The sequence below is a fragment of the Ciconia boyciana genome, chromosome 3, assembly GCF_034638445.1.
Source record: "Ciconia boyciana chromosome 3, ASM3463844v1, whole genome shotgun sequence".
NCBI lineage: Eukaryota > Metazoa > Chordata > Aves > Ciconiiformes > Ciconiidae > Ciconia > Ciconia boyciana.
In genome coordinates, this window is record NC_132936.1 from 37900101 (window position 1) to 37927062 (window position 26962).

General features: G+C 36.0%; 1 protein-coding gene across 5 annotated transcripts in view; it reads left to right on the forward strand.

The window, feature by feature from the left end:
- TTK (TTK protein kinase) overlaps positions 1-26962 on the forward strand; it is a 48082-nt gene that overhangs the window by 15708 nt on the left and 5412 nt on the right. For 3 of the 5 annotated variants that reach the window (XM_072855344.1, XM_072855346.1, XM_072855347.1), the window contains exons 6-23: positions 2446-2589; positions 7231-7339; positions 7440-7515; positions 7598-7695; positions 8721-8820; positions 9508-9631; positions 12441-12619; positions 12740-12876; positions 14401-14527; positions 15645-15737; positions 19678-19835; positions 19926-20077; positions 21296-21420; positions 21738-21818; positions 23778-23954; positions 24687-24777; positions 25046-25143; positions 26356-26602. In XM_072855344.1, coding sequence (XP_072711445.1) covers positions 2446-2589; positions 7231-7339; positions 7440-7515; positions 7598-7695; positions 8721-8820; positions 9508-9631; positions 12441-12619; positions 12740-12876; positions 14401-14527; positions 15645-15737; positions 19678-19835; positions 19926-20077; positions 21296-21420; positions 21738-21818; positions 23778-23954; positions 24687-24777; positions 25046-25143; positions 26356-26445 — 2159 coding nt within the window. In that variant the 3' untranslated portion in view covers positions 26446-26602. Of the gene's footprint in view, positions 1-2445; positions 2590-7230; positions 7340-7439; positions 7516-7597; positions 7696-8720; positions 8821-9507; positions 9632-12440; positions 12620-12739; positions 12877-14400; positions 14528-15644; positions 15738-19677; positions 19836-19925; positions 20078-21295; positions 21421-21737; positions 21819-23777; positions 23955-24686; positions 24778-25045; positions 25144-26355; positions 26603-26962 lie in introns of those variants that run through there. The other 2 variants (XM_072855345.1, XM_072855348.1) reach the window with 2 other exon arrangements.

Sequence of the window (26962 nt, forward strand, 5' to 3'; positions counted from 1 at the left end):
ATACTTTGGGCCAGTAGTCCACCAAGTTTACCTTGGTTGATGGTCACTTCTTTCCTGTTGTGTGTAGGGGAGGTGGCCCTGGTACCTGGTAGCAGGGTTATGCTGCCTACCCAAAAATGTTTAGTGAGCGCTGTATGCTTATTAAAAAAAGATAATAACAGTAATACTTCAGTAATAAAGATATTGTCAAAGAAGTGTAATAAAGAAAACCTATTGTGTAATTTAAGTGAAGTGTAGAATTGTTACTAGTGGTTACCAATGACTAAATTCATCCTTCTATCACAATCACTTGTGAATTTAAATACCCTGTCGCTATGGGATGTGTTAATGCAATAGTTTCTTTTACTTCGATAGCAAATAGTCAACCTGAAATAAAATCCTAATCCCAAAGGAATAAGCCATTTCTGATTGGCTTTGTTTTATCTCCAGTGTGCTCTGATTTGTATCTGTTACCCTTGAGCTGGTCTGTTTGACATGTGCTAATGTGTATGGAGCTATAGTGTCCCTGATGGGTGCTTTGAAGAGGGTTAATGTAACATGAATTGCATATTGTTACCTGAAATGCGCTGTTACTTTTTCATTGAGTGTGTCCAGTTTAGGCCAGAGGGAAAGGAGGAGGGTTTTGCTTTGTTACCACCTCATCCCTGTCATTTCAGCAGTGCTTTGGCACACCTGCCAATTGCTTCTGGATTAATCTGTATTTCCCTTGGTACTAAGAAGAAAAAGTTAATTATACATTCACTTCCCTGTTTTGAGCAAAATTGTGAGATAAAGCTCAAGTCAAAATTCTGAAATTGTGGTTGGCAAATTGATATTGATTTCCTTTATAAATTAATATTCATGACCTGAAAATGGAGTGACACAATAAAGGTGGCATTCTGTTTTGTTTTTATTTAAATGCTGAATACAACTTTATTTAAATAGGTCAGATGAAGAGCTGTCTCCCTTACTTTTGGTGTGCCTTGGGTAGTGTGCTTGAAGCAAGATTTGCTGTGAATTGCTTGGAACTTGTGACCATAAATAAAACTCTACTTTTGGCTATATAAAATGTTATGCCTAGGTGGATCATTCAGGCTTTTTGTATGGAGTGAAGTGGACTGATTGAAACTCACAGATACTTCTGGCTTTAGTTTTGTGACTTGGTCCCTCATCTGTTAAGGGGCATGGAGCAGTTCATTTTTCACATAGATGTTTTGGTACCATGTTATTTCTTATTCAATGAAGCACATAATAGGAGGAATTACTTTTAATTTTGAGTAGCAGGTCTTGTTGAAGCAATGTGTGGTTACTAAATATAGCCAAAGATAAAATGCTGGTTAAGAATTCTTGAAAAGCAATACTAAGCCTATCCTCTTGCTAAGGATTTAGGAGAAAAATAGTATTTGATTATATGGTTAAAAAACAAGTCATAACAAATATGCACAAAACAGATTTAAATGAAATCATAGCCAGTCTTATTTTGGTGTTTCCTTGCTTCAATGTCCAACATTACCCATTTAATATTCTTAGAATAGGTTACTCTAAGCATAAGTTCCTAATATATACACCCCAATCCCCCCCAGTCTGAACTGCAGGCGACATTGACATCTAACTTCAGTTATCAGTGGAGTTTTGAGTGCTGGAGACATCACAGAGCTCTGAAATATGCTATTATATAGTATAAGAAATACTTAATTATATATGTATGTGTCACCTGTAAGAACAAAGTGGCTTACACTTTGCTGCTTTGGAACTGAGGAAGAAGGGCATTTGGGACTTCAAGGGCATTAACAGCTGTAGCAAAACATTGTATCATTTTGCCCTAATGCTCTCTAAACCAAGGAAAATACTTTGGTTGCAGTACACTTCTTTCCTTATTTTGGCTCTTACTTTTTTTTAATAACTGTATGTGATTATATATGTAAACTGATTTAATACGTTTTGTTAAAACAACCCTTCTTCCCCCACAGTTCAAGCTCTGTTTATGGCATTTAGTAATGTGTAAATCTGTAATGGAACAATATCCTTCCTTTTCACTCCTCTTTTCTTAACTGTAGTGCTTTCTGGAGTAGTGATGTTCAATTTAACAGTAGCTGCTTTAAACTTTGATTTCTATTAAGTGCATTAAAGGTGTTTTATAATGCATATGTAATAAAATTTGTATCTGGTCAGATCTAAATGAAAGTCTATGAAGGTTGTCTGTCCTTGCTGGTACTACAGAAAAAAATTGATTTTACAATTTGTGTTGTTATAGGAACTGTAAGGAAATACACTAAACAAATACTGAGAATATCTAAGGGATGTCCAAGGGGGGAAGTGCCTAATGAACGATGGTTTCAGAGAATGGTGCAAAATGAATATAAGATAGTAAGAACGTAATTGCGTTTTTAAAAAAAAGACCACGTTGCCCCGGTGTAATTATTTTCTATTTCCTTGATTTCTAAGTCTGTGTTCCTTACTACTTAGGAAATGTGAAGAAGTGTAAGCAGCTCCTTCAGAAAGCTGTGGAGTGTTCTGCTGTTCCCCTAGAAATGTTGGAAACTGCTCTACAAAACTTTCATTCACAAAAAAATCAGTTGCTTTCAGATGAGGAGAAGGAGAACTTAGCAGGTAATGGCAATTTCTTAAAATGTTGGTTGAGATAATGCATGTTGTAATTCTAGATTGAAAAAAAATCTTTCTAATGTTTGTCCCTTCTAGATATGAACTCATAATCCGCTATTGTCTAATAAACAGTCGTATTTATCTATATTATCAATCTTATTCCTTCAATATTTGGTTCCATCTTCAATGCAGTGACTGTAGTTTGCAGGAGCCATGGGATGTCAGATTCTCTAATTCTGCAGAGTGTTCCTCTGACTGTCATTAGGTATTTGTACTTTGTAATACAGACTTACACCTGAAAGTGTGAAATAAGAGCTACTGGTGGTAGATAAGAATTAGAACTGAAACATACAGACTAAGCTATACAGATAGCTTACTTTGAGATGTGTCTTGTGACAGGCTGGTGAAGTTCTGGCAGTCATTTCAGTGAAGTCAAATCTAGGATAAATAATCCATTTCACCTTTATTTTACAAATGGACAAAACCCATGTATTAGTACAAAATTGAAGTGCTTCGCTATATCATAAAACATAACTGATACTGGTTGCTGGGTATATAACTTCAGTAAGGGAACTGTTACCTCATGAAGTTTTCAAGACATAAATTTGTTAGGAGTGGAATTAAGCAAAAAACATGGTTTGATTTAAATATTGAAGTGCTTGTAACTGACTCTTCCAAGAGTGATGTCTAACACTTCTATATTTTTGCTTTGTATAAGGACACAATTAGTGCAAAATAGGTCTGATTTCATTTCCTTAGGGATATTTCTTCAGGAACATGGCTTGAGATTTCAAGGCTCCCATTGAATCAACCTTTGTGTGAAACACTAGTTGTGGGAGGGGGGAAAGCCCAAACATTTGGCAACACTTGTGATAATATTCAGTTATGGTATTAATTTTTTAATAAACTTTATTTTTGGTCCTATTCTGTTTACCATTAATCAGATATAGACATCATAAGTGCCACAGCTGATGTACTCTGCCACAGGAGAATATCCTGTGGAATATCCTTCATGGATTGTACAATTTCTATCTGATATTATTGGCTTTACTTGCTGCAAAGCTAAGGGAATACCTATGAGAGAATACATGGTAAAAGCTTGTCTGCCACTTCGGAAGCAGTGAACTTATGGGGAAGAGTAGGCTCATTTAGTTTTGCATTTATATGAACTTGTAACATTAGGTATTTGAAAAATGTTAAGTATTAATTCAGCTATTTGCAGATAAAAGTTTAAAAGGGAAATAACACTAGACTTGAAATATCTCAAACTCGGGTATGTACGTGGCCTAAATCACTGAACTTGGCTTAAGTGAGTTTGTATGGTCCTTCTGGAGCAATAGAGACTGTTTTAATGTATAGGCATTTGTTTTGTCTGTTTTCTGTTTCCATTTAAAGAGCTGCTTTTGAAAGCTTTTTATTGGAAAACAGGAATGTTGTATATGTAAATGCATTTCTTCACAGCTTCAAAAGATTGTTCAGAAAGCTTTTGACAAGAGTTATATGCAGTTATAGTGTAATGATGCAAATATAAAAACTGTGCAGCAAGTCTAGAAGCCTTTGATTTAATTCCTTTTTCCCCTCTTACTTTAGATTGCTGTGGAGATGAATGAATTTGACATACCAGGTGCAATCAAACATGTTTAGTTGGGCAAAAATAATCTAGTACTTAAAAATGTAGGTCATGACCTACATTTTTAAATCATTTAGGTTGGAAAAGACCCTTAAGATCAGGGAGTCCAACTGTAGTTGTGAGTAGTATGAGGCAGATAGGCTGTCTCAGACTGTGAAGGAATGAAAGTATTGTAGATCACCAGCTGAATGTGAGAGTCCAGTGGTAAGACTGGACAAAAAAAATCTTTCTGTGTATATAGAAAAAAGTTTGGGATGTGTGTGAGGTGGTGATGGTACTGAATTGTTAAACTGCTAATTCAAAACTATGTTCAGTGTTATGTAAACAAATACTTAGAACTACATTATACATTGAGGCACTTGTCTTTTTTTATTTAACGGAGTAGTTTGGTCTATTGGCATAAGTAGTTTATAAAAAAATAAGGACTAGAAATAGCTAATACTGCAGTGTTCATTTGCCAGAAGTGTGGCTTCTGCTGGCTGAAGGTAGAAGGGGGGGACATGCGAGGATTCAAAATAAAAATCAAATTAACAAACTGATCCAGAATTTTAAAATGTTAAGAGAAATGGTATATAAGAAAGTCCTTAAACTGTGATTTCTTGAGAGGCTGTGGACAGCCATGAATTCTTCTGTTTACTAGTCAAGCAAATAATTTCCTATACTGATAGAAAACAAGGCCTATGTGATGTAGAAGATCATATTATATAGTATCTTAGTTGTCTTTGATTTTTCTTAAATACATGTTCCTTGGTGTCTGGTTGTCTTTAAAAAAAAATAAATAAAATCTTGTATTGTGGAAGAGATCTTTCTATCGGAATAATCAGATATTATTTTCAATTTTTAAAAGGGTTTGTCAGGAAGATAACTGAATTTAAGAGGTTAGTGCATATCTGAAGGCTCTTAAATAGCTCATACTCCACAGTGTTCCCTAAATGAAGAATTAAGCTACCTTTTCTATATCGTAACACATGAACACGTGTTCATGGGCAGTTACTAAAGTGTTGATGTATTTGCGTTAGTGTGTTCTGACTTCTCATGGTCATTTGTTCATCTCTGAGAAATGACCTTGTCATCTTTACCTCTAGGCAAAAATAGTTTGGCTGATGACCATGTTGTTCTGAGCTGTTTATTTGTGGTTTTGAGGTTCTAGAATGACTTGATTTCTGGTTTTGCTTACTGTAAAGTACAGCTGAAATACATACTTTATTTTCACAAAGCTCATTAATAATGTGACTAGGAGTTGACTTGACTTTTCATTTTAAGATTAATGTACAACTTCATGTAACTTTTTTGCCAGATCTTTAATAATGGAGCAAGATTCTCTACTGGATTAGGATGGGGCTGGTGAATGAGCTGTTTGCTATTGCCTGCCTTGATCTTCCCTGACCTGGCAGTAGAGCACAGCTTTTAAGACCACTTTCAGATTTGATATCAGTGAAATCAACTGGTTTAATTTAACCCAACTAATTGCTTAGACTAATTCAGCTGAATTTACCTGGTATGAATTAGGGATTACTCTCATAAATGCTGTGTTGGCAGGTCAGTGAGGTGGAGGGACCAGCAAAAGGTCTTTAACAAGTCACTGAGCTCGTAAATTCTTCAACTGGTTAGTAGAGTTGGCTCTAGAAGGGAATGTGCCTGTGGCCTAACTCTGTCAGGAGGTTTGGAGGTGACTTTGAAATTTTTTCAGCCTAGGATTTGTCAGTATGAAAACTGTGTTCTGTAACTGAAATTGGCAAGCATCTTAAGGTTTTAATGACTAAAACTGTATTTAAAGTGCCTCTCTTTCTAAGAGGGGGAAGGAGAATCTGAGGGAGAAAAACCAAGTGTTTAATTGATGATTGGTAATTCTGATGTCCTGATTCCTGTCTTCTACCTCTGACACAGTAGGTAGTTCTAGGGATTTAGTTTGCAGCCTTCCAGAAATTGTACTGAAAAACCTAAAGGAGAATATATGCCAGTGAAAGATTTATGTTTATTTTGTTATGTATATTTATGTTGTGATTGCTACCTTTTTATAATTTTTACTAGAACTGAAAAGGCTGCATGCTTTTGCAATGCAGGCACCTGTTAAATGCTTTAAATCCAGATGGATCTACAGAAACATAACTGAGGTAGCACAAAAATGTATCAAAATGAAATACCACATAAATGAAGTCAGAGCCTAAAAGCAAGTGTTCAACAGGAGAACAGGACAGGTCAGGGATATTATCAATATCTTGGGTATCTGCAGTAGCAGGGAGTTTGTAAGGATTGTCTAGATGGTTGTACCTTTGAGATACTACCTCTGAAACAAGCTGGGGTTTCATGGTTAATTTAGGATTTATTATAGTTATTTAGGTGTGGGTGTCCTCATCACATGTGCTGATAGATAATTGGAATGAACAATTAAAGGATCTAAATGTAAGCAGTTTTAAATCTCCTGAAGCGTCCTTGTGGAGCATCCTCGGATCCTTCGGATGATACTGTTTTGGAGGGGAGGTTTAATATCAGAATGTAGATTTGGAAAATCATCTTACTCTGAAAGTGTGGGTTTCTTCCTTACTCCCCCAAGGTACTTAAACCAATGTTTTTGCTCCTTGTATTCTTCTTTCTGCATGTAGAATAAGATTAACAGTGAGGTTTTTCAGTTACAAGTTAAATTGCTTGGATAGTCTTTGGACATCTTGATTCTCCCTTTTATGTGTTTAAACATAGTTTACAACTATAGCTGTGTAGAAAACAAGTAGCTAATGTATTTAACAATTGTTACAGGCCATTTTATGCTTATCCTGGAAAGCTCCTTCTGGTTGTAACTCTGTGTTTGGGTTTTTTCTTTTTTCATCTGAATTATCATATCTGATATAATTACATAAAATGTCTAGATCAGTAGAAAACAGTGATATATGTTATTGATATTAGATTACTGCAACTGTATATATCTTTAAATTTCAGTTATTATGAAAGAACATTTTTTTCTTTTGAAACAAATACAATCTGCAGTATTATCTGAATAATTCTAACTAATTTACCTACAGTATCAAGTACACAAGAGTCTGGGCTTCAGAGCGTAATTGGAAATCACAGAAGCATAAAAAGGAATGATTCTGGTGAAAATTCTTCTACTGTTACCAGACTTTTGCTTGGGTAATGGCTTGATTTCTTATTTAATTTCTTAAAACATAATTTAAGCCAAAACCAAACATATACTACAGTGTTGTGATTTTTTTTTTTTCCTTGCCTTCAGGGAGGAGAAGTCACAGGAACTTGATGCTTTAGTTAACTACCACAATCCATTAAGACCACTAAACAAATCTAACCAGGTAGAATATATAACATTTTGCTTCAAAATATTAAACTTTTCATTCTGCTTTACACATCAGATAACTTTCAATTTGCTTTTAGGCCTGCCCATTTGGGAGGGTTCCTGTTAAACTAGTAACTGATGCTGGTGATGATGTGAAGAAGACAGATGTCCCACTTACAGCTAGTGTTATGAAGAGGTATGGTTATTGGGTTTACTACAGCATGACAGATTTTAATACTCCTTTTTCAACTTTTTCAACTCCTGTTTTTATTGGATAGCAGAAATGTCAGATGTTAAGGATGTTAAAATTGATCTAGATTGACAAATAGTTGTTATAATTACAATAGGTATTGCAATAGCCTACGTCCTATCTTACTACTCATATTCTTTGAGAGCATGCGAAGATCAATTTCTTGTTCGGGCTAATCAGTAGGCTCAAAAGAAATGGAGACTAAGGCAAAAATAAATTGTGTTCAAAATAACTTTACATTTGTGCATTCTAGTTTCTAAAATTAGATATAAGGCAGTCTTGTAACTTCCAAAAGATTTTTAAATCCTCATTTTTAACATAATCCATATGATAATGACTATATTAAGAAAGTGGTTATGCTCATTTTATTGTGAATAACTGTTCAGCAGTGGAAGAATCTGCCAGCTAAAACAGCACTTTGCTACATGTTACCTGACTGTAGCATAGCTTGAAGGTAGAGAGGAGAAAGCCCCACACCTGCCAAGTCTGTTATGCTAACTTTCTTCCTCTTATTGCTGTGTAATTAAATTCATGCAGAAATGGTAACTTTGGGGAGAAATATGTAACCAAGAGTAAAAACTGCATACTTAGCCTCTCAGAAGTTAGTTAAAGCTCAATATTCTGAAGTAGTGGGATAAGGTATTTCATATAATACTATTGTTCTGTAAGTATGTCAGAATTTACTTTGGAACACACCATTGGGGTTTGGGATCCTAGCTGTAGCTTATTACTGTTTTCTATGGAAGACAACCAATTAAGTCATCTGTCATTTCATAGGATGATGGTGGCATTGTTACAGATTTTTTTTTGTATTGTTTCTCACTTGGCTGTCAGAATGGACCTGCTTTTGTGTATATTTGAAACTTGTAGCCAAAATTCTTCACACAACTACCTCTTTCATCTGGTTCACAAAAGGCAATCATTACATTATATGTTGGCATGTGATGTAATTAACAGTGTTATTTCAATAGGCAGATATCTGGCTCCAGATGTACAGCCTTCATTGCACCTTTTCCACCATCAGAACCAAAATCTAGTGGGGGTGATTCATACGATCTGGGAGACTTACAGGTAACTTAAATCTTTTTAAAATAGATATAAGGAACTCTACCTGACTGTCCTATGGTATTAGAAAGGAAAATAACAACACTTTTTTCAATTCAAGAAAGAAATAAGGTAGAATTTTCCTTTATGTTAAGTAATCAGTTGTGAATAGAAATGTTCGTTGTGGCTTTTAAATTTGAAAATTCTTATGCATAATCAGGCACTAAGAGCTTTCTCTGAACAATACATCTGATGGGAGAAATGGAGGGGGTGTTAAAAATCATATGACTTATGAAGAGGGTATAAACAGATTTCATCATGACTACAGGAGCTCTTTCAGCTGTATCATGAGTTTTATCCTGGGAAGTACTCTATTCAATGAAGTCCATTTAATTTAGTTCATAAGTGCTCTATCGAGCTGTAAATTATGGCTTTTGATAGGCATTAATTTTGAGCTGTGTCCCTGTCCCCCAAAAGAAAATTCAAGAATAGAAAGCATTTAGGTCTTCGTTATAGAAACAGTATGATGGAAATTAAAGTGGTGATGGATTTAAAAATAATATCAGTAATACTCGTCTGTGTACCCTGCACTGTTTTCTGAAGCATATTTGCTTTGTGGTGTGTCTGTCACTAATTATCATAAGGAAATGTCTTTCAGACACTATGCTTGGGATCTCCTTTGATTCTTTTTAAGATGCTTTTTGTTTTCTTTAGTCCTTACAAGAAAAAAATTCTTTACAGTTGCAGATGCCAAATGAGAACAGCTTAGAAATGGCTACCAATTCAACTGTAACTCTCAAAATCAAAACGGATACAAGTCTTGCAATGAAAAGAGAAGGTAACTATTAATATGTGGTGTTTTAGTAGTTTGAAATAGAATAAGGATTGAAAATTTGCTGTTCTATATTTTTAAAAAAATGCATCGCTAAATAAAATATTTTTCAAAAAGTGAAAAAGCTGCTCTGCTTGGAATTGAAGAGCATTTAATTAAAATTTGGCTTTTGAGTGGTACCTGTGAAACTAGTAAACCTGCCTGCCCCCCGCCCCCAAACCAAAACCCATGGAAATTCCCACTGCAACACTGTCCAAAAGTGTGGAGTGCTGGGCTTGAAGTAAAATGCCAATGTATAGTGCTAACTCTATGTCCTTAGCCCATACAATACACATAACATAAATAGGCACTGAAATGGCAACAGTGCAAGGTTTCAGATTAAGATGTGCCAGCCTGAGTATAGAAAAATGTTGCCAGATTATCAGATAACAGTGCTGGTTCATACCAAAAAAGAAAGGTGGATGTTGGCTGAGAGAAATTCAGACTAAGGATTATAATGTTCTTGAGGGGTAGTCTGTAGATTTTTTTTGAGACACTCAACTTATAGTAGTTTGCTTTTCCTGTGACTTTCCTTGTATATGCTCCTAGTTTACCCTGTAGATGCCATGGCTCTAATTTCTTTTGCTGAAGTTTAATCTGAGATTGTTTTGGCTGAAGTAAGCTTAAAAAGGTGAGACCATGACATTGTCTTTCACTTGAAAAAAGTGCAAAGCTCCTGCAATTCTCTCTGAATGCAGAACATCCATGTCATCTGTTGCTTTCAGTGCTCTCTGTCCTGTTTACCCATTAGTACATGAAACTCTAGGTAGCTTTTTCTGCTGCTGTTTACATATCAGAGACTATTTCTCATTAGGATTGTTCACCTGTCTGAATTATTTGCTTCTGCTTAGGTCAGGCTTCTCTTGTCTTTGTCTTGGTTTCATCTGTTAGGTATCTGTTGTCTTTGGTCAGCTTCACTGCCCCATGCACATTTACTTCTAAATTTGTCACTTTGGGCATTTCTTAACTTGTAATATAGTGTTTTCATCACCCAAGTTTTACCACAGCATATGCATGCATCTTAATCTTTGGGCAAAGTATAATATATATAAGTTTCTTTTATGTCATAGTTATTTTCTTACGAGGTGTCCCAAAAGTATGAAAACACCTTGTCAAAAGGCAAATTGTTTGCCCCTTTTATCCTATGTCCTGCAAAAAAACCTGAATTATTTTCACTGTTCTTTCCATATACTCAGTGTAATCCAATTTATGAACTTGTACTGCAGGGATCCTTTGTTCATGTGAATGACACACTAAATAAATGTGTACTTTTTAGAGGCTTATTAAATTTCAGTGTCAATCAAATGAACTGTTACACTTTTGATTACTGTAAATGCTCTTGCTTTAAACAACGTGGTGTTTCAGCCTTAACTGTATTGTTTCTTGTGCTCCTTAATTATCTGTAAAGATAACACATGATGATGCTTCTGTCTAATTTTTAGAAATTTTATGTTTTAAAGAAATCTAAGTTTTGCTATCATTAGAATGGCTGACATTCTTACTGCATTATTAACATACTTTTGGGGGATGATTTTTAACTTATTTTAGAAACAGATATATTTAGTGTATTCTAGAAGTAACTTATGCTCTACTTAAGTGTTTAATGCATGCAGTTTGACTATTGTGTGAAGTCACCTCATGACATAGAAATAGGGGTGACATGAACCCACCTTACATTGTGGGCTTTCTGGGAAATGTTATAAGCAACTCAGATTTATAGCAAGTATTTTGGGGCTGGTAAAAATTAAAGGTTACTACTAGTGACAGCACCAACACTGTGGAATATGGAATACGTGTACGAACCTTTTACAGTTACTTGCCACTTCTGTGTTTCATCAGAAATCTAGTTCCCTAGACTGCTTTCTGATTTCTGATCCTGCTGAAGAAATTAGGTGAAAATGTCTAATAATATTGCAAGAGTTGGATTTAGGATTACATACATACCTACCTAATGTAGGAAAGAAAAAGATTTAATTTGAAAAATGGTGACTTTTCAACTTCAAGGTCCCCTCAACCCCCTAGTGAAACCTTTCCCATTGACTTGCATTGGGAACAGTTTAGGTTTCAGGTCACGCTTTCCCTGTTTGTGCTTCATTCAAGCTTCCAGATGAGGTGCTGGTTGTAGTAGCTCAGTCCTTTGGTAGCTGAATTGCACTCAACTTCTGCTTAACATGGGATACTGCTTTCTAGTAATTTTAAAAGAAAACGAGCCCATGAAGGAACACTCTTAGGCTGTGCTGTTTGCAGCCTGCCTTGCAATCTTCCACCAATTCAATGTCCTATTACCTCTGGAAAAGGAACCGTGAGAGACCTCTGCAAAAGAAACCATGTGCCTTTATGACTCTGGCTTCAGTCATTACACTGGATTATAGGTTGCCTATTGTCACAGACCACAGACTTCTAATTTGAAGTATTGCAGTAAGCTTATCTTAAATGCTCTATAAACCTGCTCAGTGTCCCAGTATGTTGTAGTACAAATGATGAATATGATCTTGTTCTGTGTGTTGGTGAAGGAAACAGTTGTATTTCTGTTACTGTTATAGTAGTATCCTAAGATTTTGAAGAAAGTTGCCATGTTACTACACTGAACTGAATATGAATCCTGAGGATTACATTAATGCTTTTTAATACCTGATTCCAGTAAGTCAACTGTGTTCATTTATTCTGATACAGAAAATGAGGTAAAATTCTTCTAGAAACTGTGGGATAAATCTGCCAGAAACTGTTAACTGTTTCACATACTAAATATCAAGTCTTTCTTTTTTTTTTTCTTCAGAAAAAGTTCAGCATCAAAAGCTGAAGATACCAGAGCCAAGGAGTCTGGAAAGCCAACAGCAACAATCTAGTTCTGGTGAAAGCTATAGAAAGCAATTGGATCAGATTAAATTAAACTGTGTTAATGCCAGAAAAAAATGGCCAGGTCAAGAAGTGACACAGAAAAGCTGCTATAGAGAGGTAAAGTAACAGGAATATGTAGTGGTTCTCTAGCTGCAGCTTTCACATGTGAAAAAGTGATTTCTGTGTTCTTAATTGTGGCTCCTTGTGTGGAATAATATCTTTCTTTGCCCTCTGTAGGGAAAACAATCGAGCCTTGAACAATCTGGTCATCCTGTTTCAAGAGGTTTATCACCACCAGATGCTGTTTCTAAGAAAAGTGATCCATCACATGTTTGTGGAACACCAAGCACCACATATAATGACTATATGGACTGGTAAGCCACTTCCTTGAGCTGCACCTCGTTAACAGTAGTCAATCTCTGGAGAAACTTCAGCAGTTTTTAACAGGGTTTCTTAAGCTTTTCTGTTCAGATAGCAAACAAGATTTCTGAGTGTTTCTGACATTTGATGTTAAGTGCCTGACTTGAAGATTCAGATTGCATTTAGGGAACTTTGTCTTCCCTGTCAGCTTTTCAGCATTTGGAGGTACACCATCAAATCAGTAAGTCCTTATTACAGTGTTTACCTCTTTCTCTGATCCCTGCTACATGACACTTTTGGATGCCTTGTTTTTTGTGGCTGACAGGCTTAGATTGATAACTGTATGTCAATCTATATCAGTCTGGTTCCCATGATACAAGTGTCTGTGGGTTTAAAAAAAAAAGTGTAAGGAATTGAGGCTTGCAGAATCAAGCACTCAAGTTAGGAAATGCTAGCATTTGTTTATCCATGCAATCTTAAATTAGGCATAAACCCCTGTGCATATGTTGATAAATCTTTCTAATTATATGATTACTTACTATTTTCATAAGTCTCTAGGATGAATTGTGTATGATTAGTATGGTTAGGATGAATCATGTATGATTAGTAAGCACTATTCCTGTTGGTAGGACCTCTGTCTCTGTAGCTGTAGAATTTAGAATATATGTAGTGAATGAAGCACATCATCTCATGATGGAACTTGATAAAAGTGGTCCTTGAATAGATTCTGTTCTTGCTTCTTTCAAACTTTGATAATATGGAAATTTAAAAAAATTAACAGTATGTATGGCACGTAGTAAATAGGCAGAATTTAGTGCTTTTGACTAGTTTTGACTGTTTTTCCAAACTTTTGTCATTTTACTCTCTACAAAAAAGTCCTAGGTATATAAATCCTTTTCCAGTTCTGATCCTAGCATCAATTTCTGTAAATACTGTGGAAAAAAAGTATATTTGGTAATATAACTAAATATATGGTAGACACATCAAGGGAACAAATCAAAAAACATAAAGGATTTCTTGCAATCTTTCATTTTCTTAAATACATGATCTTTCCACTCATACAGCATAGCTAAAGCTCTCAAAAAACCCCTCTTATGAATGCCTTGAAGTTGTTTGTCTCAATATGCTCACTTTAAAAAAAAAAAAGTCTCTCCATCTAAAAAAGTTTTGAATAAAGAACAGTAAGCTAAAGAAAACTAACTGTGACTCAGACTATCTTGCTGTCTTATGGTCAGCTCTTCTAGTTGTATGGTGCTTTCATTTTCCAGTTTGGGGAGTGCCAGAGAGTATCTGAGGATGGGGATTTAATTAGTTACTGTTTTAAGAAATATTCCTAAGTATGTTATAGTTTAAATGTACTTCTAAGTCAAGAAGTCAGTGATCTTAATGCTAATTATTGAATGTAGCAGAGGCTCGGGCTTTTGCTAGTCAATAGGGTTTAACTTTCAAGAAGCACTGAAGATTTCAACTTTGTTGTTAGAATAATCTTAAAAAAACCCAAACAACTAAATGCAGATATTGTTCATAATTTCCTTTAGTTTCAGAACGCCAGTTGTAAAGAACAACTTTCTACCAGGATGTCAGATTTCTACTCCCTACAGCCAGCTCCCGTATTTCCTACCACATACTCCAGCAACTCCATTTCAAAATCAAGTTGGCTTGCAGGTAACAATTTTAGGCTGTCTTCTGCCATCTTTAGTACATATTTTCATTGGAGGTTACTTTAGGTTAAATATATGCATGTATGTATATATTTTTTTAATCTAAAGTTGCTATTCATCTTTCTGGATGAGTAATGGAAAGTAGTCTGTATTGCTTATTCTCAAAATAACTGTTTCTTCTTATGTATGTCTGAATTTAGGTAAAGTAAGTCAGCTCTTGAAAAATCATTTCAGTTGTGTCAAAATCCTGAAGCCTTTGTCTGAAATCTAAGCCTTTTCAGATCCTACTTCATGACAGAGGCAAGAACTACAGTCACTATTTTTGTTCTGCTATGCTTTTATAGTGGTACTACCCACTACAGTGGAGTCCCCAGAAAGAGAAGCAGTGTGTATTAGAAACCGTAAGAGTCTGAGGGAGGTAAAAGAATGGAGAATTGCATTCCTTCTCCATTTTGTTAGACTTCACAAATTTTGATGCATTAGTAGTGGCCTGAAATAATGTGAAAATGGATTACCTTAGATGGGTTGCACATTCAGGTAGGAATCTTCCCAACTGTAGATAGAATTGGGGGATAGGTTTAAGCTTCCTACTAGAGGATTAATATTTAAAACTTGTGGCTGTTCTACAGCTTGGTCTAGTAGGTATGGGAAATACAGGCTGTTTCAGTTTCACAGCACTGAAGTCTGCTAGCTAGTAGTTAGCTTCAAATAGAATAGTAGGTGATTTGAGTACGGCTCTAAGTTAGTTGCATGCCATCACTGGAAGTCTCTTAGTCTAATTTCCAGCATTATCTGTAAAGAAGGAGGTGTTTCTAATGATCTGAGAAGCCTTATTAAAGAACACCTTGTTCTTGATTTCCAATGTGAAGAGTATTGGTATCTTTTATAAGAGTTCAATGATGTTACATGTGAAGTGATGTTCATTATACAAATGCTTTTGCTATGGGAATCTTTACCTTTCAAGATAAACATATTTAAAGTTTAGCTTTACCACACTTTATCTTGTTCAGAAAGACCAAGACAACTTAAAACATATTAACTTAATAAAAAGTAGAGCTCTACCATGTTCTGCTGCATGTATACCAATAGTTATTTTCTTAACTTTTTCTGTATGTACACAGGTTCCAGCTTCTATACCTTCACATGAATGTCTTGCCATCAAAGGAAGAGTTTATACAATATTAAAGCAAATAGGTAGTGGAGGTTCAAGTAAGGTAAGATGCTCTTTTGTCCTTTTAGGCAATCACTCACTTACACAATAGTAGTTGTATTGTAAACATACGTGTTGAAGTAGTACTAGGCACTCCTTATTAGATGAACATGTGCAAAGTGTTTGAGACACCCAGAGAATCTAGAAATTTGTTGTTTTAATGCTATGCTTAGACTTTATCCATTATGGATGTAGAAGACACATAGTGCACAGATTAGATTTGGTACAATGCTGTCTTATCTGAGTCTTCAGCCAGCAATAATAACTGAATTAATGTCTTATTGTGAAAATGATGCTTCATTTATTACAGGATGTTAAGCACAGTAATGTTCATTTTAGTGGAGAAATAAAGTAAAAACAGTGGGTAGATAAAGGGGGTGTATTGAAGTAAAGAATAAACAGTGAACAGAAATTCTGAACAGATGTGGTTAGAACACTGAACAGAAGTTACAGAAATAGGAAAAAGTGATCACCCAACTGTCATGAGCATCTAAAAATATCACTTAAATCAGTAAACAATGGTGAGACCCCACTTTATTTTGGTTTCTGCATGAAGGCCTGAAGGTAGATTGTGTATGCTCTTGAAGATAACAATTTCTGTGGTGGAGTGAGTATTAAAATTCCTAATAAAATCAGCTCTTCTGTTATAAGAGATGTGCTGCAATATTACTGTACATCTTAATTTGAGAGGCTATTGTTTAGGGCAGTGTGATTTACATTGTTGGGAAATGTGTGGCTTGTAAGGTTGATTGAAAGTTCCTGAAGTGGACAGACCATCCCTTATTACTGAAGTCTTCTGTAACTTGTGTGAGAAGTGGAGTGTAGGTATGACTGAAGTGGTGAGTGAGCTGCTTGTTATAAGGAAAATTGGGGTCATAGGAGCTTGAGAAACAGTTTTGGCAAAACCTCTTGTTCAGAAGATAGAGTTATAACAAAAACAACATAAGCAGTTTTGCGTGAGTTAGATACCTCTTCTGTCTGCTTTCTTCTGTCTCCCACACCTCTGCTTCACCTATATGTTTCTGTCTGTGAAGACATATTACTAGTCACAGGGACAGCCTAAGAATTTGTGTAAGGGAAATTCTCTAATCTTATCCTTAAGTTCAGTCCATTAAATCCTCTGGTGTTTTGTTTTAAATGCATGGATTTTCCCAAACTGACTTCAAGAGCCTGGGATGGTACTTAAGATTGACCTTAAGTCAATCTTAAGATTGACCTTGTTTTGTAGCTTTTCAATTCTTTTAATTAAAAATATTTGATTGTAATTTCATCAGTAGCTTAATTGAATGGAATATGCTCAAGCTCTCATGTTGCAATTACCATGCTTACTTAAAATAGGCTTCCTCTTCCGCAAAACTGAGGGGTGCAGAGGTGTAATCTTAAAGTGGCAAGTATTGTCAACAGCATGTATTTTATTGGTTTTCAGGTATCTTACAATCCAGTAAATAGTCACAGAAAATAGGTCTAGAACTTTGTTCAAAAATCCTTGTATGTCTAGGTTTCAAAATTTTAAACACACTTATTTAATTGTATTTATTTAGACTTGGCTTATATTTATGACCCTTTGTGCCTACTTTTTATTTTGGTTTTGTCTTTGCATATGCAGGAACTGACAGAACCAAAGTCGTACTGAGCAGTCAAGCTCTGTGTTTTCTAGTGATAGAAAAACAGTCTGGGGTGTGTCATAAGAGATGGGAAATTGGTTTTAAATGTTGCATATCTTACATGATTCTATTAATCCAGAGAGTAATAAATTGACAAGAATAACAGAATAGAATAAGAACAGAATATTTCAGTTGGAAGGAACCTACAATGATTATCTAGTCCAGTTGCTTGACCACTTCAGGGCTGACAAAGTTAAAGCATGTTAAGGGTATCGTCCAAATGCCTCTTGAACACTGACAGGCTTGGGGCATTGACCACCTCTCTAGGAAGCCTGTTCCAATGTTTGACCACCCTCTCTGTAAAGAAACTCTTCCTAACGACCAGTCTAAGCCTCCTCCTGGTGCAGCTTTGAACCACTCCCATGCATCCTATCACTGGATACCAGGGAGAAGAGCTCAGCACCTTCCTTTCACTTCCCATCCTCAGGAAGCTGTAGAGAGCAATGAGGTTGCCCCTCAGCCTCCTTTTCTCCAAACTAGAGAAAGCCAAAGTCCTTAGTTGCTCCTCATAGGACATTCCTTCCAGCCCTTTTGCCAGCTTTGTTGCCCTCCTCGCATTCGAGTGCCTTCACATCCTTCTTAAACTATGGGGCCCAGAACTGCACACAGTACTCAAGGTGAGGCTGCGCCAACTCTGAATACAGCAGGATGATCACCTCTTTTGACCAGCTGGTTATGCTGTGTTTGATGCACCCCAGGATGTGGTTTGCCCTCTTGGCTGCCAGGGCACACTGCTGACTCATATTGAGCCTGCTGTTGACCAGCACCCCCAGATCCCTTTCTGCAGGGCTGCTCTTTAGCTACTCTTCTTCCAATTTGTACTTGCACCTGGTGTTACTCTGTCCCAGGTGCAGAATCCAGCATTTGACTTGTTAAATTTCATGCCATTGATTATTGTCTGATGTTCCAATCTATCTAGATCCTCCCTCTGCAAAGGCCTCTTCTCCCTCAAGAGAGTCAACAGCACCTCCCAGTTTGGTGTCATCAGCAAACTTGCTTGTGGTACATTCAACTCCTGCATCCAGATCATTGATAAACATATTGAACAGGACTGGGCCTAGAATTGAACCCTGAGGAACACCGCTGGTGACTGGCTGCCAGCCAGATGTAGCCCCATTCACTACAACCCTTTGAGCTCTGCCCTTCGGCCAGTTCTTCACTCAGTGCACAATGAACCTGCTTATCTCAGTTGGACACCCTGTCCAGAAGGATGCTGAGGGACAATATCAAAAGCCTTACTAAAATCCAGAAAAACTACATCCACTGCCTTCCCTTCATCCACTAGGCAGGTGACCTTATAGAAAGATGTCAAATTGGTTAAACAGGACTTTCCCTTTGTGAACCCATGTTGACTGTGCCTGATGATTGCATTGTCCTTTAAATGCCTTTCAATAGTACCCAGTATGATCTCCGTAATTTTTCCAGGAACTGAGGTTAGACTAACAGGTCTATAGTTTCCTGGGTCTTCCCTCACACCCTTCTTGTAAATTTGAATAATATTGGCTAGCTTCCAGTCAGCAGGGACCTCCAGGAAGAAAAGCTTCCTGTTGGCAGCATACAATCATAGAATGAGGTAGGATGGAAGGGGCCTCTGCATGCCACTTGGTCCAATGGTCTGCTTAAAACAAGTCCAAAATAGAGCAGGCTGCTCATGGTCTCTTGCAGTGAAGTTTTGAGTATCACCAAGGATGGAGATTTCGCAGCCTTTCTGGACAGCCTGTTCCCCTGTTTGACTACATGATGATGAAAAAAGTTTCCTGATATCTAACTGGAATTTCCTTGTTGTTAGCTATGCCTGTTGCCTCTCATACTTTGATGGTTCAAGAGGAGTCTATCTTTTTCATACCTTCCCTTTTATTGCTGTCTTCAGCTATTTAGATTCCCTGTAGCCTTCTCTTCTTAAGACTGAAGAGACTCAGTGCTCTCAGCCTCTTCTCACGTGTCATGTGGTCTAACCTCCAAATCATCTTGATGAAATGGATGTGCAGTGGCAGGTCAGCATTCTTTATTTTAGGAACAGTTCAGACTTGTGATCAAATACATCTGGTGAAATATAATGTGGTACCAAGATGGTTTCTGATAGAGGGTTGTTTCTGTTGTAACTGGTGGATTCTTGATTTTTCTTCATGCTGACTTGTATGAACTTCTTTGTAAATTTAGTGTTGCTTCTTCCTTTTGAAAAGGTACACTTTCTTTGAAATTCTGGCCGTAGTGAGATGAAGGAACATAGTAAATCAGAATTAGGATTGAATGAAGTTACTGACTGATACTGTTTTGCAGGTTTTTCAAGTACTGGATGAAAAGAAGCAGCTGTATGCTGTCAAATATGTGAATCTAGAGGAAGCTGATCAACAGACTGTTGAGAGCTATAAGAATGAAATTGCTCATTTGAGCAAACTGCAGCAACATAGTGATAAGATCATCCGCCTTTATGGCTAGTGAGTAAACACTGATTTTATTAAACCACTATCTTTTGATATAAAGAAGTTGCCTTAAAATTTAATGTAAGTATATTTATTTATTTTTAGTGAAATTACTGATCATCATATCTACATGGTAATGGAGTGCGGAAATATTGATCTCAATAGCTGGCTCAAAAAGAAAAAAAACATTGATCCATTGGAACGAAAGAGCTATTGGAAAAATATGCTGGAAGCTGTCCACACAATCCATGAATATGGTATTCTTAAATAATTCTAGGTATTTGTACAGGTTATATGGCAGAGATAATGTGTTTAAATTCTGGAGGTGGTACTGCTCTTGGTTTTGGTGTAAGCCTAGTGATCGTCAAAGATGGGTATTTACTGTATTGTGTAGGGGTACGTACCCTGAGGAGCATGTTGTATTGAAGATGGGTACGTACTGATCTCCAAGTATCACTGTTGTATAACGCTTTCTATTTCCTTGCAACAGCCGGAAAATAATCTTTTCTGTGCTCCCAATACTGTTTGTTCTCCATTAGACTCAGATTTCAGCCACTTGCCCTCTCTAAAGAAGCTTTGACATTAATGACAGCTTTTACACAGTTCTGTCGTCTTTACTTCGACAGTTTCAGCTTTTTCTCACAGTTCTTCAGGCCTTCCTTTCATCTTTAGCTATGCAATTGAAGTGCATGCATCTGTATTCTGTTTGGCTGTATAACATAAAGGAGAGAGCAGATTTGGATCCTTTTCCTATTTAAGAAAAAAAAGTGGAGACCTGTACATATAGCAGAGTGTATCACCTTTTCACAGCACAAGAACATTAGAACATTCAATAACATAGTATGTAGCCTATGTTTTAGTAGATCTTGCTGTCTTTCTATGTGATGCGTCCTTGAAACAAATAATTTTGCAAAATATAAAGATGGATTGGTTGATTATATAGATAATAACCAAAATTCATAATAAATCATGTAAGGTGGGTTTGTGAGAGTCAGTTGTGTAATCCTTAGTGAATGGTACCTTTGAGATTAAGAAGCAGAAAACATCAGACTAAGCAATATAATTATTTTAAGTACCTGCTTAGCTAATTATTTAAGAGAAAGCTACAGGAGCGGACAGGCCATTGAAATGATCCAGAACAGCAGTTCAGTATGGCAGTGTGCACACACACTAGAGGGCCTATCCCTAACTGAGAGGAAAATATGCAACTCAAGTCTCTTGGAGCTATTTTGGGGTGCCTGCAGATTTGAATAAGTAATAATTAAAACTATAAATTAATGCAAGTCTTAACTGTTTAAAAAGAAATAGAAACACTTTTATGAAATCTGCAAAGAGTAATTTGGTTATGGCCAGGTAAAGCTGATCTGCGCCTTCTCTCCGTGCAAGGGTTATGGGAATTGAACAATAAAAAGCCCATACTTCAGTAGTAGCTTGGATTGACTAAACCTGAATTGACTTGAAACTCTGTTTTACAGGCATTATTCACAGCGATCTCAAACCAGCAAACTTTCTTATAGTTGATGGAATGTTAAAACTAATTGATTTTGGCATTGCAAACCAAATGCAGCCAGATGTGACAAGCATCATTAAAGATTCTCAGGTGAAATACTTCTGGAAAATTGATGTACACTTTTCTGTAAAGTAATCAACATAATCAGCAAGTACTATAGTAATGTAGTAACTTCACTGAATACTGAAATTTTATGCTGAATCGTTTTATGAGTATATATAAATATTTGCATATATGAATTTTTAGATGTTTTTATTGAACAGAATAACAATGGTCTTCAGCCTTAATGGAAACAAATTTTCAAGATGCTTTTCAGTGCTTGGAGATGAAAATCTAACTTTTTATCAAGTGAGTTAAATTAAGTGCATGCTTCACTTAAAGGAATATTTTTACATTTTTATGGCTAGGTTGGCACAATGAATTATATGCCACCCGAAGCAATAAAAGATATGTCTTCCTATGGAGAAAATGGGAAATCTCGATCTAAGGTAACATGATCTTTTTTCTTCTATTCCCTTCATGTTAAGAAGAAAGTAATTCAGGCATATATCTTAAGACTTAGTTTTCTCAAAGTCTTCCACTGAAACTAGAACGCAAGGAAATCCATTGTGCCACGATGATGGTGGGCAGAGATTGAAGGTTAAGTTTATTCCTCTCAACTACCTAAAAGCATTTTGCAGATGGTGTTTAGAAAAATGTAAGTGAATTAATGAGTAAAATTGAAAGCAAAACAGATGTGCAGGCTTGGGTTTTGGAGGAGCTGATAATATAATGATAATGTCTAAACTGCTAATAAATGTAAAAATATTTTAAAATCCATTTTTATGGAGCAATATAAAAGTCTTCCACTATGTTATCAGTGTGAATGGCATTGAACAGCAATACAGAAGACAGTGAAATGCATGCAGTCTTTCACATATCAGAGGCTGTACTGATGACTAATGTTAAAAAAGTCTTTGAACATGTTAAGGGTCCACCATGCTGTGCATCTCTGACAAGTTCTTCTTTGTACTGAAATGACTCCAGGCTAGAGCTTTCAGGGGGTGTTTCTGGGAGGATATTCCATGGAGTTGTGAGAGAATCTTTCCTCAGTCACTTCTTGGTTGCCTATTGTTTTGCTTATGCCCTTTTGCTTTAGCTTCGTTCTGCCAAAAATTGGTGGAGCTGTTATGGTACTGCTAGCTGCTACACAGCTACATTTTAGCATTCTGCATAAATAACTCTGGCTTAGAAATATTTTTCTGAAAGGAAGAAAATTTGCTTTCTGATTAAAAACCATTGTTAGCAACAAGATATGATGCTTGTGTCTTTGTTGTATTTTTGAATTATTTTGAGAGGCAAGCTTTGCAAGAAATGAGTGATACCTAATAAAGTATTTTCAAAGATGATACAATGAAATCTAGTATTTTAGGGAACACATGGATGAGTTCTGTGTATCCTATTTTTCTGTGCTACAGAGTACGGTGTATTGTAGAACTTTATAACTTCACCAGGGCAACGGAATGTGAATGATGAGGAAAGTACTGAAGGAAAGCAACTTCACATTGGTAGTCACACTTCAGTTAAGGGGTACATAGTTTTTGTGGAAAGGTATTAAAAAAAAAATCCATATTAATATGTATGTGCATATACACACTCAGATTGTGACTTTTTAGCAGTTGAATGGAAGTATTACTATGTAGTGAAACATGTCTTTCTAAACACAGAACAGAAATTTTTACAGATAGGTTTATCTTATTAAGGATGATGCTTTTTACCTTTAAAGTTTTACCTCTACATTTTTAAAAATTGCACGTGAAGTGCAGACTTGTTCTGGAGCTCAGCTCATCTAAGCAAAAATCTAACCATTGTGCTGGGAGTCAGGCTCTCTGTGTGCCTCTTTCCGCACCTCCCTCCTCTTCCACACTCCCCCAAACTTATGTGCTTTTCTTAAAGTGCTTCAGCTTTAACAGGAGAAGTGGAAACTCCACCTGTAAGGAACAGGCCAGGTGTCATGTTTGAAATGTGGATCTGAATCCTTTAAACCCAGAGGAACTGAACTAGGGCTTCCCACTTTGGGGACATAGCTGTGATGTCTCACTGGTTTCTGGATTGAATTAATTTAGTATGCTTTTATTTGTATTTACTCATCCAAAATTAGAATCCTGCTGTTCAACTTGTTAAGGACTGCCTTTAATTTTATTTTTAGTTGTTCAAGTAAGTTGATTTTCAAAGATAATTAATAAAAATAGCTTTCTTATGGAATATTACTGAATGAAGCCACATCACTGTCTTAGCAGATAATGGCATGCTGTCTTGGTGATTTTGTGTGATAGTTACCAAGATCTGTTATCCAATGTAAAATAGATGTACTGTTAAGTGAAATGATGTACAATTATATGATAAATTGATTGAAGGGACAGTTCTGTAAGTGAGGAGTAATCTTAATTTTTTTGTCCTTATATTAGATAAGTCCTAAAAGTGATGTGTGGTCATTGGGATGCATTTTGTACTGTATGACATATGGAAGGACTCCATTTCAACATATAACAAATCCAATTAATAAACTGCATGCTATCGTTGATCCTACTTACGAAATAGAATTTCCAGATATTGCTGAGAAGGATCTTCAAGATGTGCTAAAGGTAACTGTCCCTTAAGATTAATTTTGCTTCAAATAATGGCAACTTCTTTATTTAAAGCATATTTTCTTAAACTGAACGAGTTGTGCTTGAGAAACTTTTTTTCACAAATAAATGCTCACGGCTGCTTGTAGTAATAGGCCTTATTCCAAAAGACTCAATGAAGCTAGAGCTACTTCATACAGTTTCCATAGTAAAAGTCTATTTTCAGCTCAGTAGCAAATAAACAAGTAAATAGTTAAAGCAGTCTGGCTTAACTCCTTTGGCTGAACAACCCAAAGTAAATACAGTAGCTTTTGCACTCGCCAACCCTTTCCCTCACCCTGTGTATTTGCCTGCTTTTGCAACTTGGCCTATGCTTTTAATCAAGCCCTAATTGTGTTGCTCAGCAGGTAACAAACTGAAATACAGAAACACTTATCCCCTTAACTTTCAAATCTCAGTGTCATTTTGTGTCATTCAGAATAAAAGCATATTGTAGGTTCTGGTCTTCACCTCTTCTGACATTGTTGCTTGAGTAAAACAGGATACCAAACTTTACTCTGAAGATAATTGCTAAGGAAGGCAATTAGGTTAATCTGTTATTGTATTTTGAGTTGAGTCTGAGTATGTAGTTTGGCAGTAAGAAGTTCTGACATGCATCTATAAGGTCTCTTAAATATCCTCACTGTTAATTCTTAGGAAAATTCCTATTTCATAGGCAAAGCATTCCTCCTCTTCTTTTTTCGTTTGCAGCATTGTTTAATAAGAAATCCTAAACAAAGAATATCTGTTTCGGAGTTGCTGATACATCCCTATGTTCAAATTCAAAGTCATTGTCAAACAGGTACATTTATTTTAAAATACATTTTTATTAAATAGTATTTATAATTCTGTTTAAGAAAACAAAATGCTTTACTCTTATATGTACTTTCTACTTGCTGGTGTAATAGTCTATTTTGTTTGGTGCCTATGGATGTTTCAGAAAAGACTCCTGTATTTTAATTCTTAAACTCTTCATTTCAAAACTGACTTTTTGTATACCTCGTACAAACTGCACTGGTAACTTATACACAGTTGTATACAACTTTAGCATAATTATAAATTAACTGCAGGTGTTCCAAATGCAAAAGGAACAACAGAGGAAATGAAACGTATCCTTGGCCAGCTTGTTGGCTTGAATTCTCCCAACTCTATTTCTAGAGCTGCTAGGGTAAGTACATTTTATTTTCTATTTTGTATGGTAGTACCTGTTCATGCAAACAAAGGTTAGAATGTTTGGTAGTGAAAGCTGAAAGGATACATATATCAAAGTTCTAACCACAGCTGGAAAAACATTATACATTGTAGTGCTTTTGTTTGCAAGCATGCAGAATCTCTCCGCATCGTTCTGAATGGGAAGGGTTGAAAGGATGATGGTAATCTTGATTTTTAGCTTTTCCTTTCCTTTCCACTTCCCAGTGTATCTGTATTGCTTTATTTCCAAATCCCCCACTGCCCCCCCATCTCCTCTCTAAAGCAGTCCTTACTGTGCTGCTTTGCTTTTAAGCTGCCCAAAATGTGTAGCAGGTCTTCTAATTTAAGAACGATCATTATGAGGAAATGATCTAAATTGATCTGTCAAGTGTGCAAGCTTTTGGACTGCAATTGTTCTTACTTCCTGGAAGCTGCTGAACTGTTAATGCATTGCTATGTGTAAATTAGTCCCTATATTTTGAGGTATTATGATTCCAGCCTCTTGGTTAGTGCCTGAAAGAGAAGCTTGGTAACTCTTCACTAACTCAGTTCTTTCTACCTGCCTCTCAGAAGAGGTATTGGTGGTAAAATATGTAATAAGTTTAGATGGAATCCAAAGCTGTTTTCATGGGGAGGAAAGCAAATTCAGTATGCATAAAGTAAATATAAAGAAGTTATTTACACTTACACTGCTAGTCATACCTGATTTTTTTCTTTTTTTAAATATAGGGGTGAACAAGAGATTATCCTTTTAACAATATTGTGATGTGGCTACATTTGTGGCCGCTGTTTTTCCTATCTCATATAAAGCTTGCTCACTCTGCGTATGCAAATACCTCTCCAATCCTGGTGTTTCCACATCAGAAACAATTAATGGAATAAAATCGCTTTTTAAATCTTGGTAACTAGTTTGTTCTCTGCCAACTTTTGAAGCTCTATACCTTTGCTCATGCTGCTAAGTCAGTGTATGTGTTTTCTTTTAGGCACTACATTGCATTACAACTGGTACAACTATGCTGTCTTAAGTGTATCTTTATTTTCTGATTTGAGAGAAATTTTAGTATGGAGTTTGGAATACTTCAGTATGTTATGAATTATTTCAAGTGGTAATGTTTGTTATGAAGATACAGTTTGAATTCGTGTGCAATACAACTGTGTTCACCTGAATACCTGTTTTATTAACTTTCAGACTTTATATGAACAGTGCAACAGTGGTAAAAGTCTTGACGTATCAGCATTTGCAAAACTTGGGAGTCAAAAATCATGGACAACAAAATGATGTACTACTGTTCAGGATGCAACAGATGGCTGGTCTGTTCAAAAAATATTTTGTGCTGCTAGCTTTTAAAAGGACACTCAGCATAAAGTTCACATTTTTAAATGTTCTTTGTGTCTTCTGATAATGCTTGCAGATCATTAAAAAGAATTTAATTGAATGCTTTTCACTGTGGTCTGTTTCACTCTTTGCATGCCACTTGGATTGAACAATGAAAATTGCTAGTTGGTGATTATGGTCTTTGTTACTTAAAGAACAACAGTGTTTGGAGTACAAAAACTTGTATGAGAATCTTCAAGCTCTCTTATCCCCCTGAAGCTAAAACAAAAAAAAGTTCCTAAAATGCCAGTTGGTGTACATGAAAAACATGCAAATATCTCTTGAAATATCTCCTATGACATGAATACAGAGTGTTATGCTGTTCTCTCCTTTGCCAACAAATACCTCTTGTGCCCAGTTTTGATCATAACTAAGGAAATAAGCACTCTGTTTATATAAGTGATCAGTTACAATACTGGTA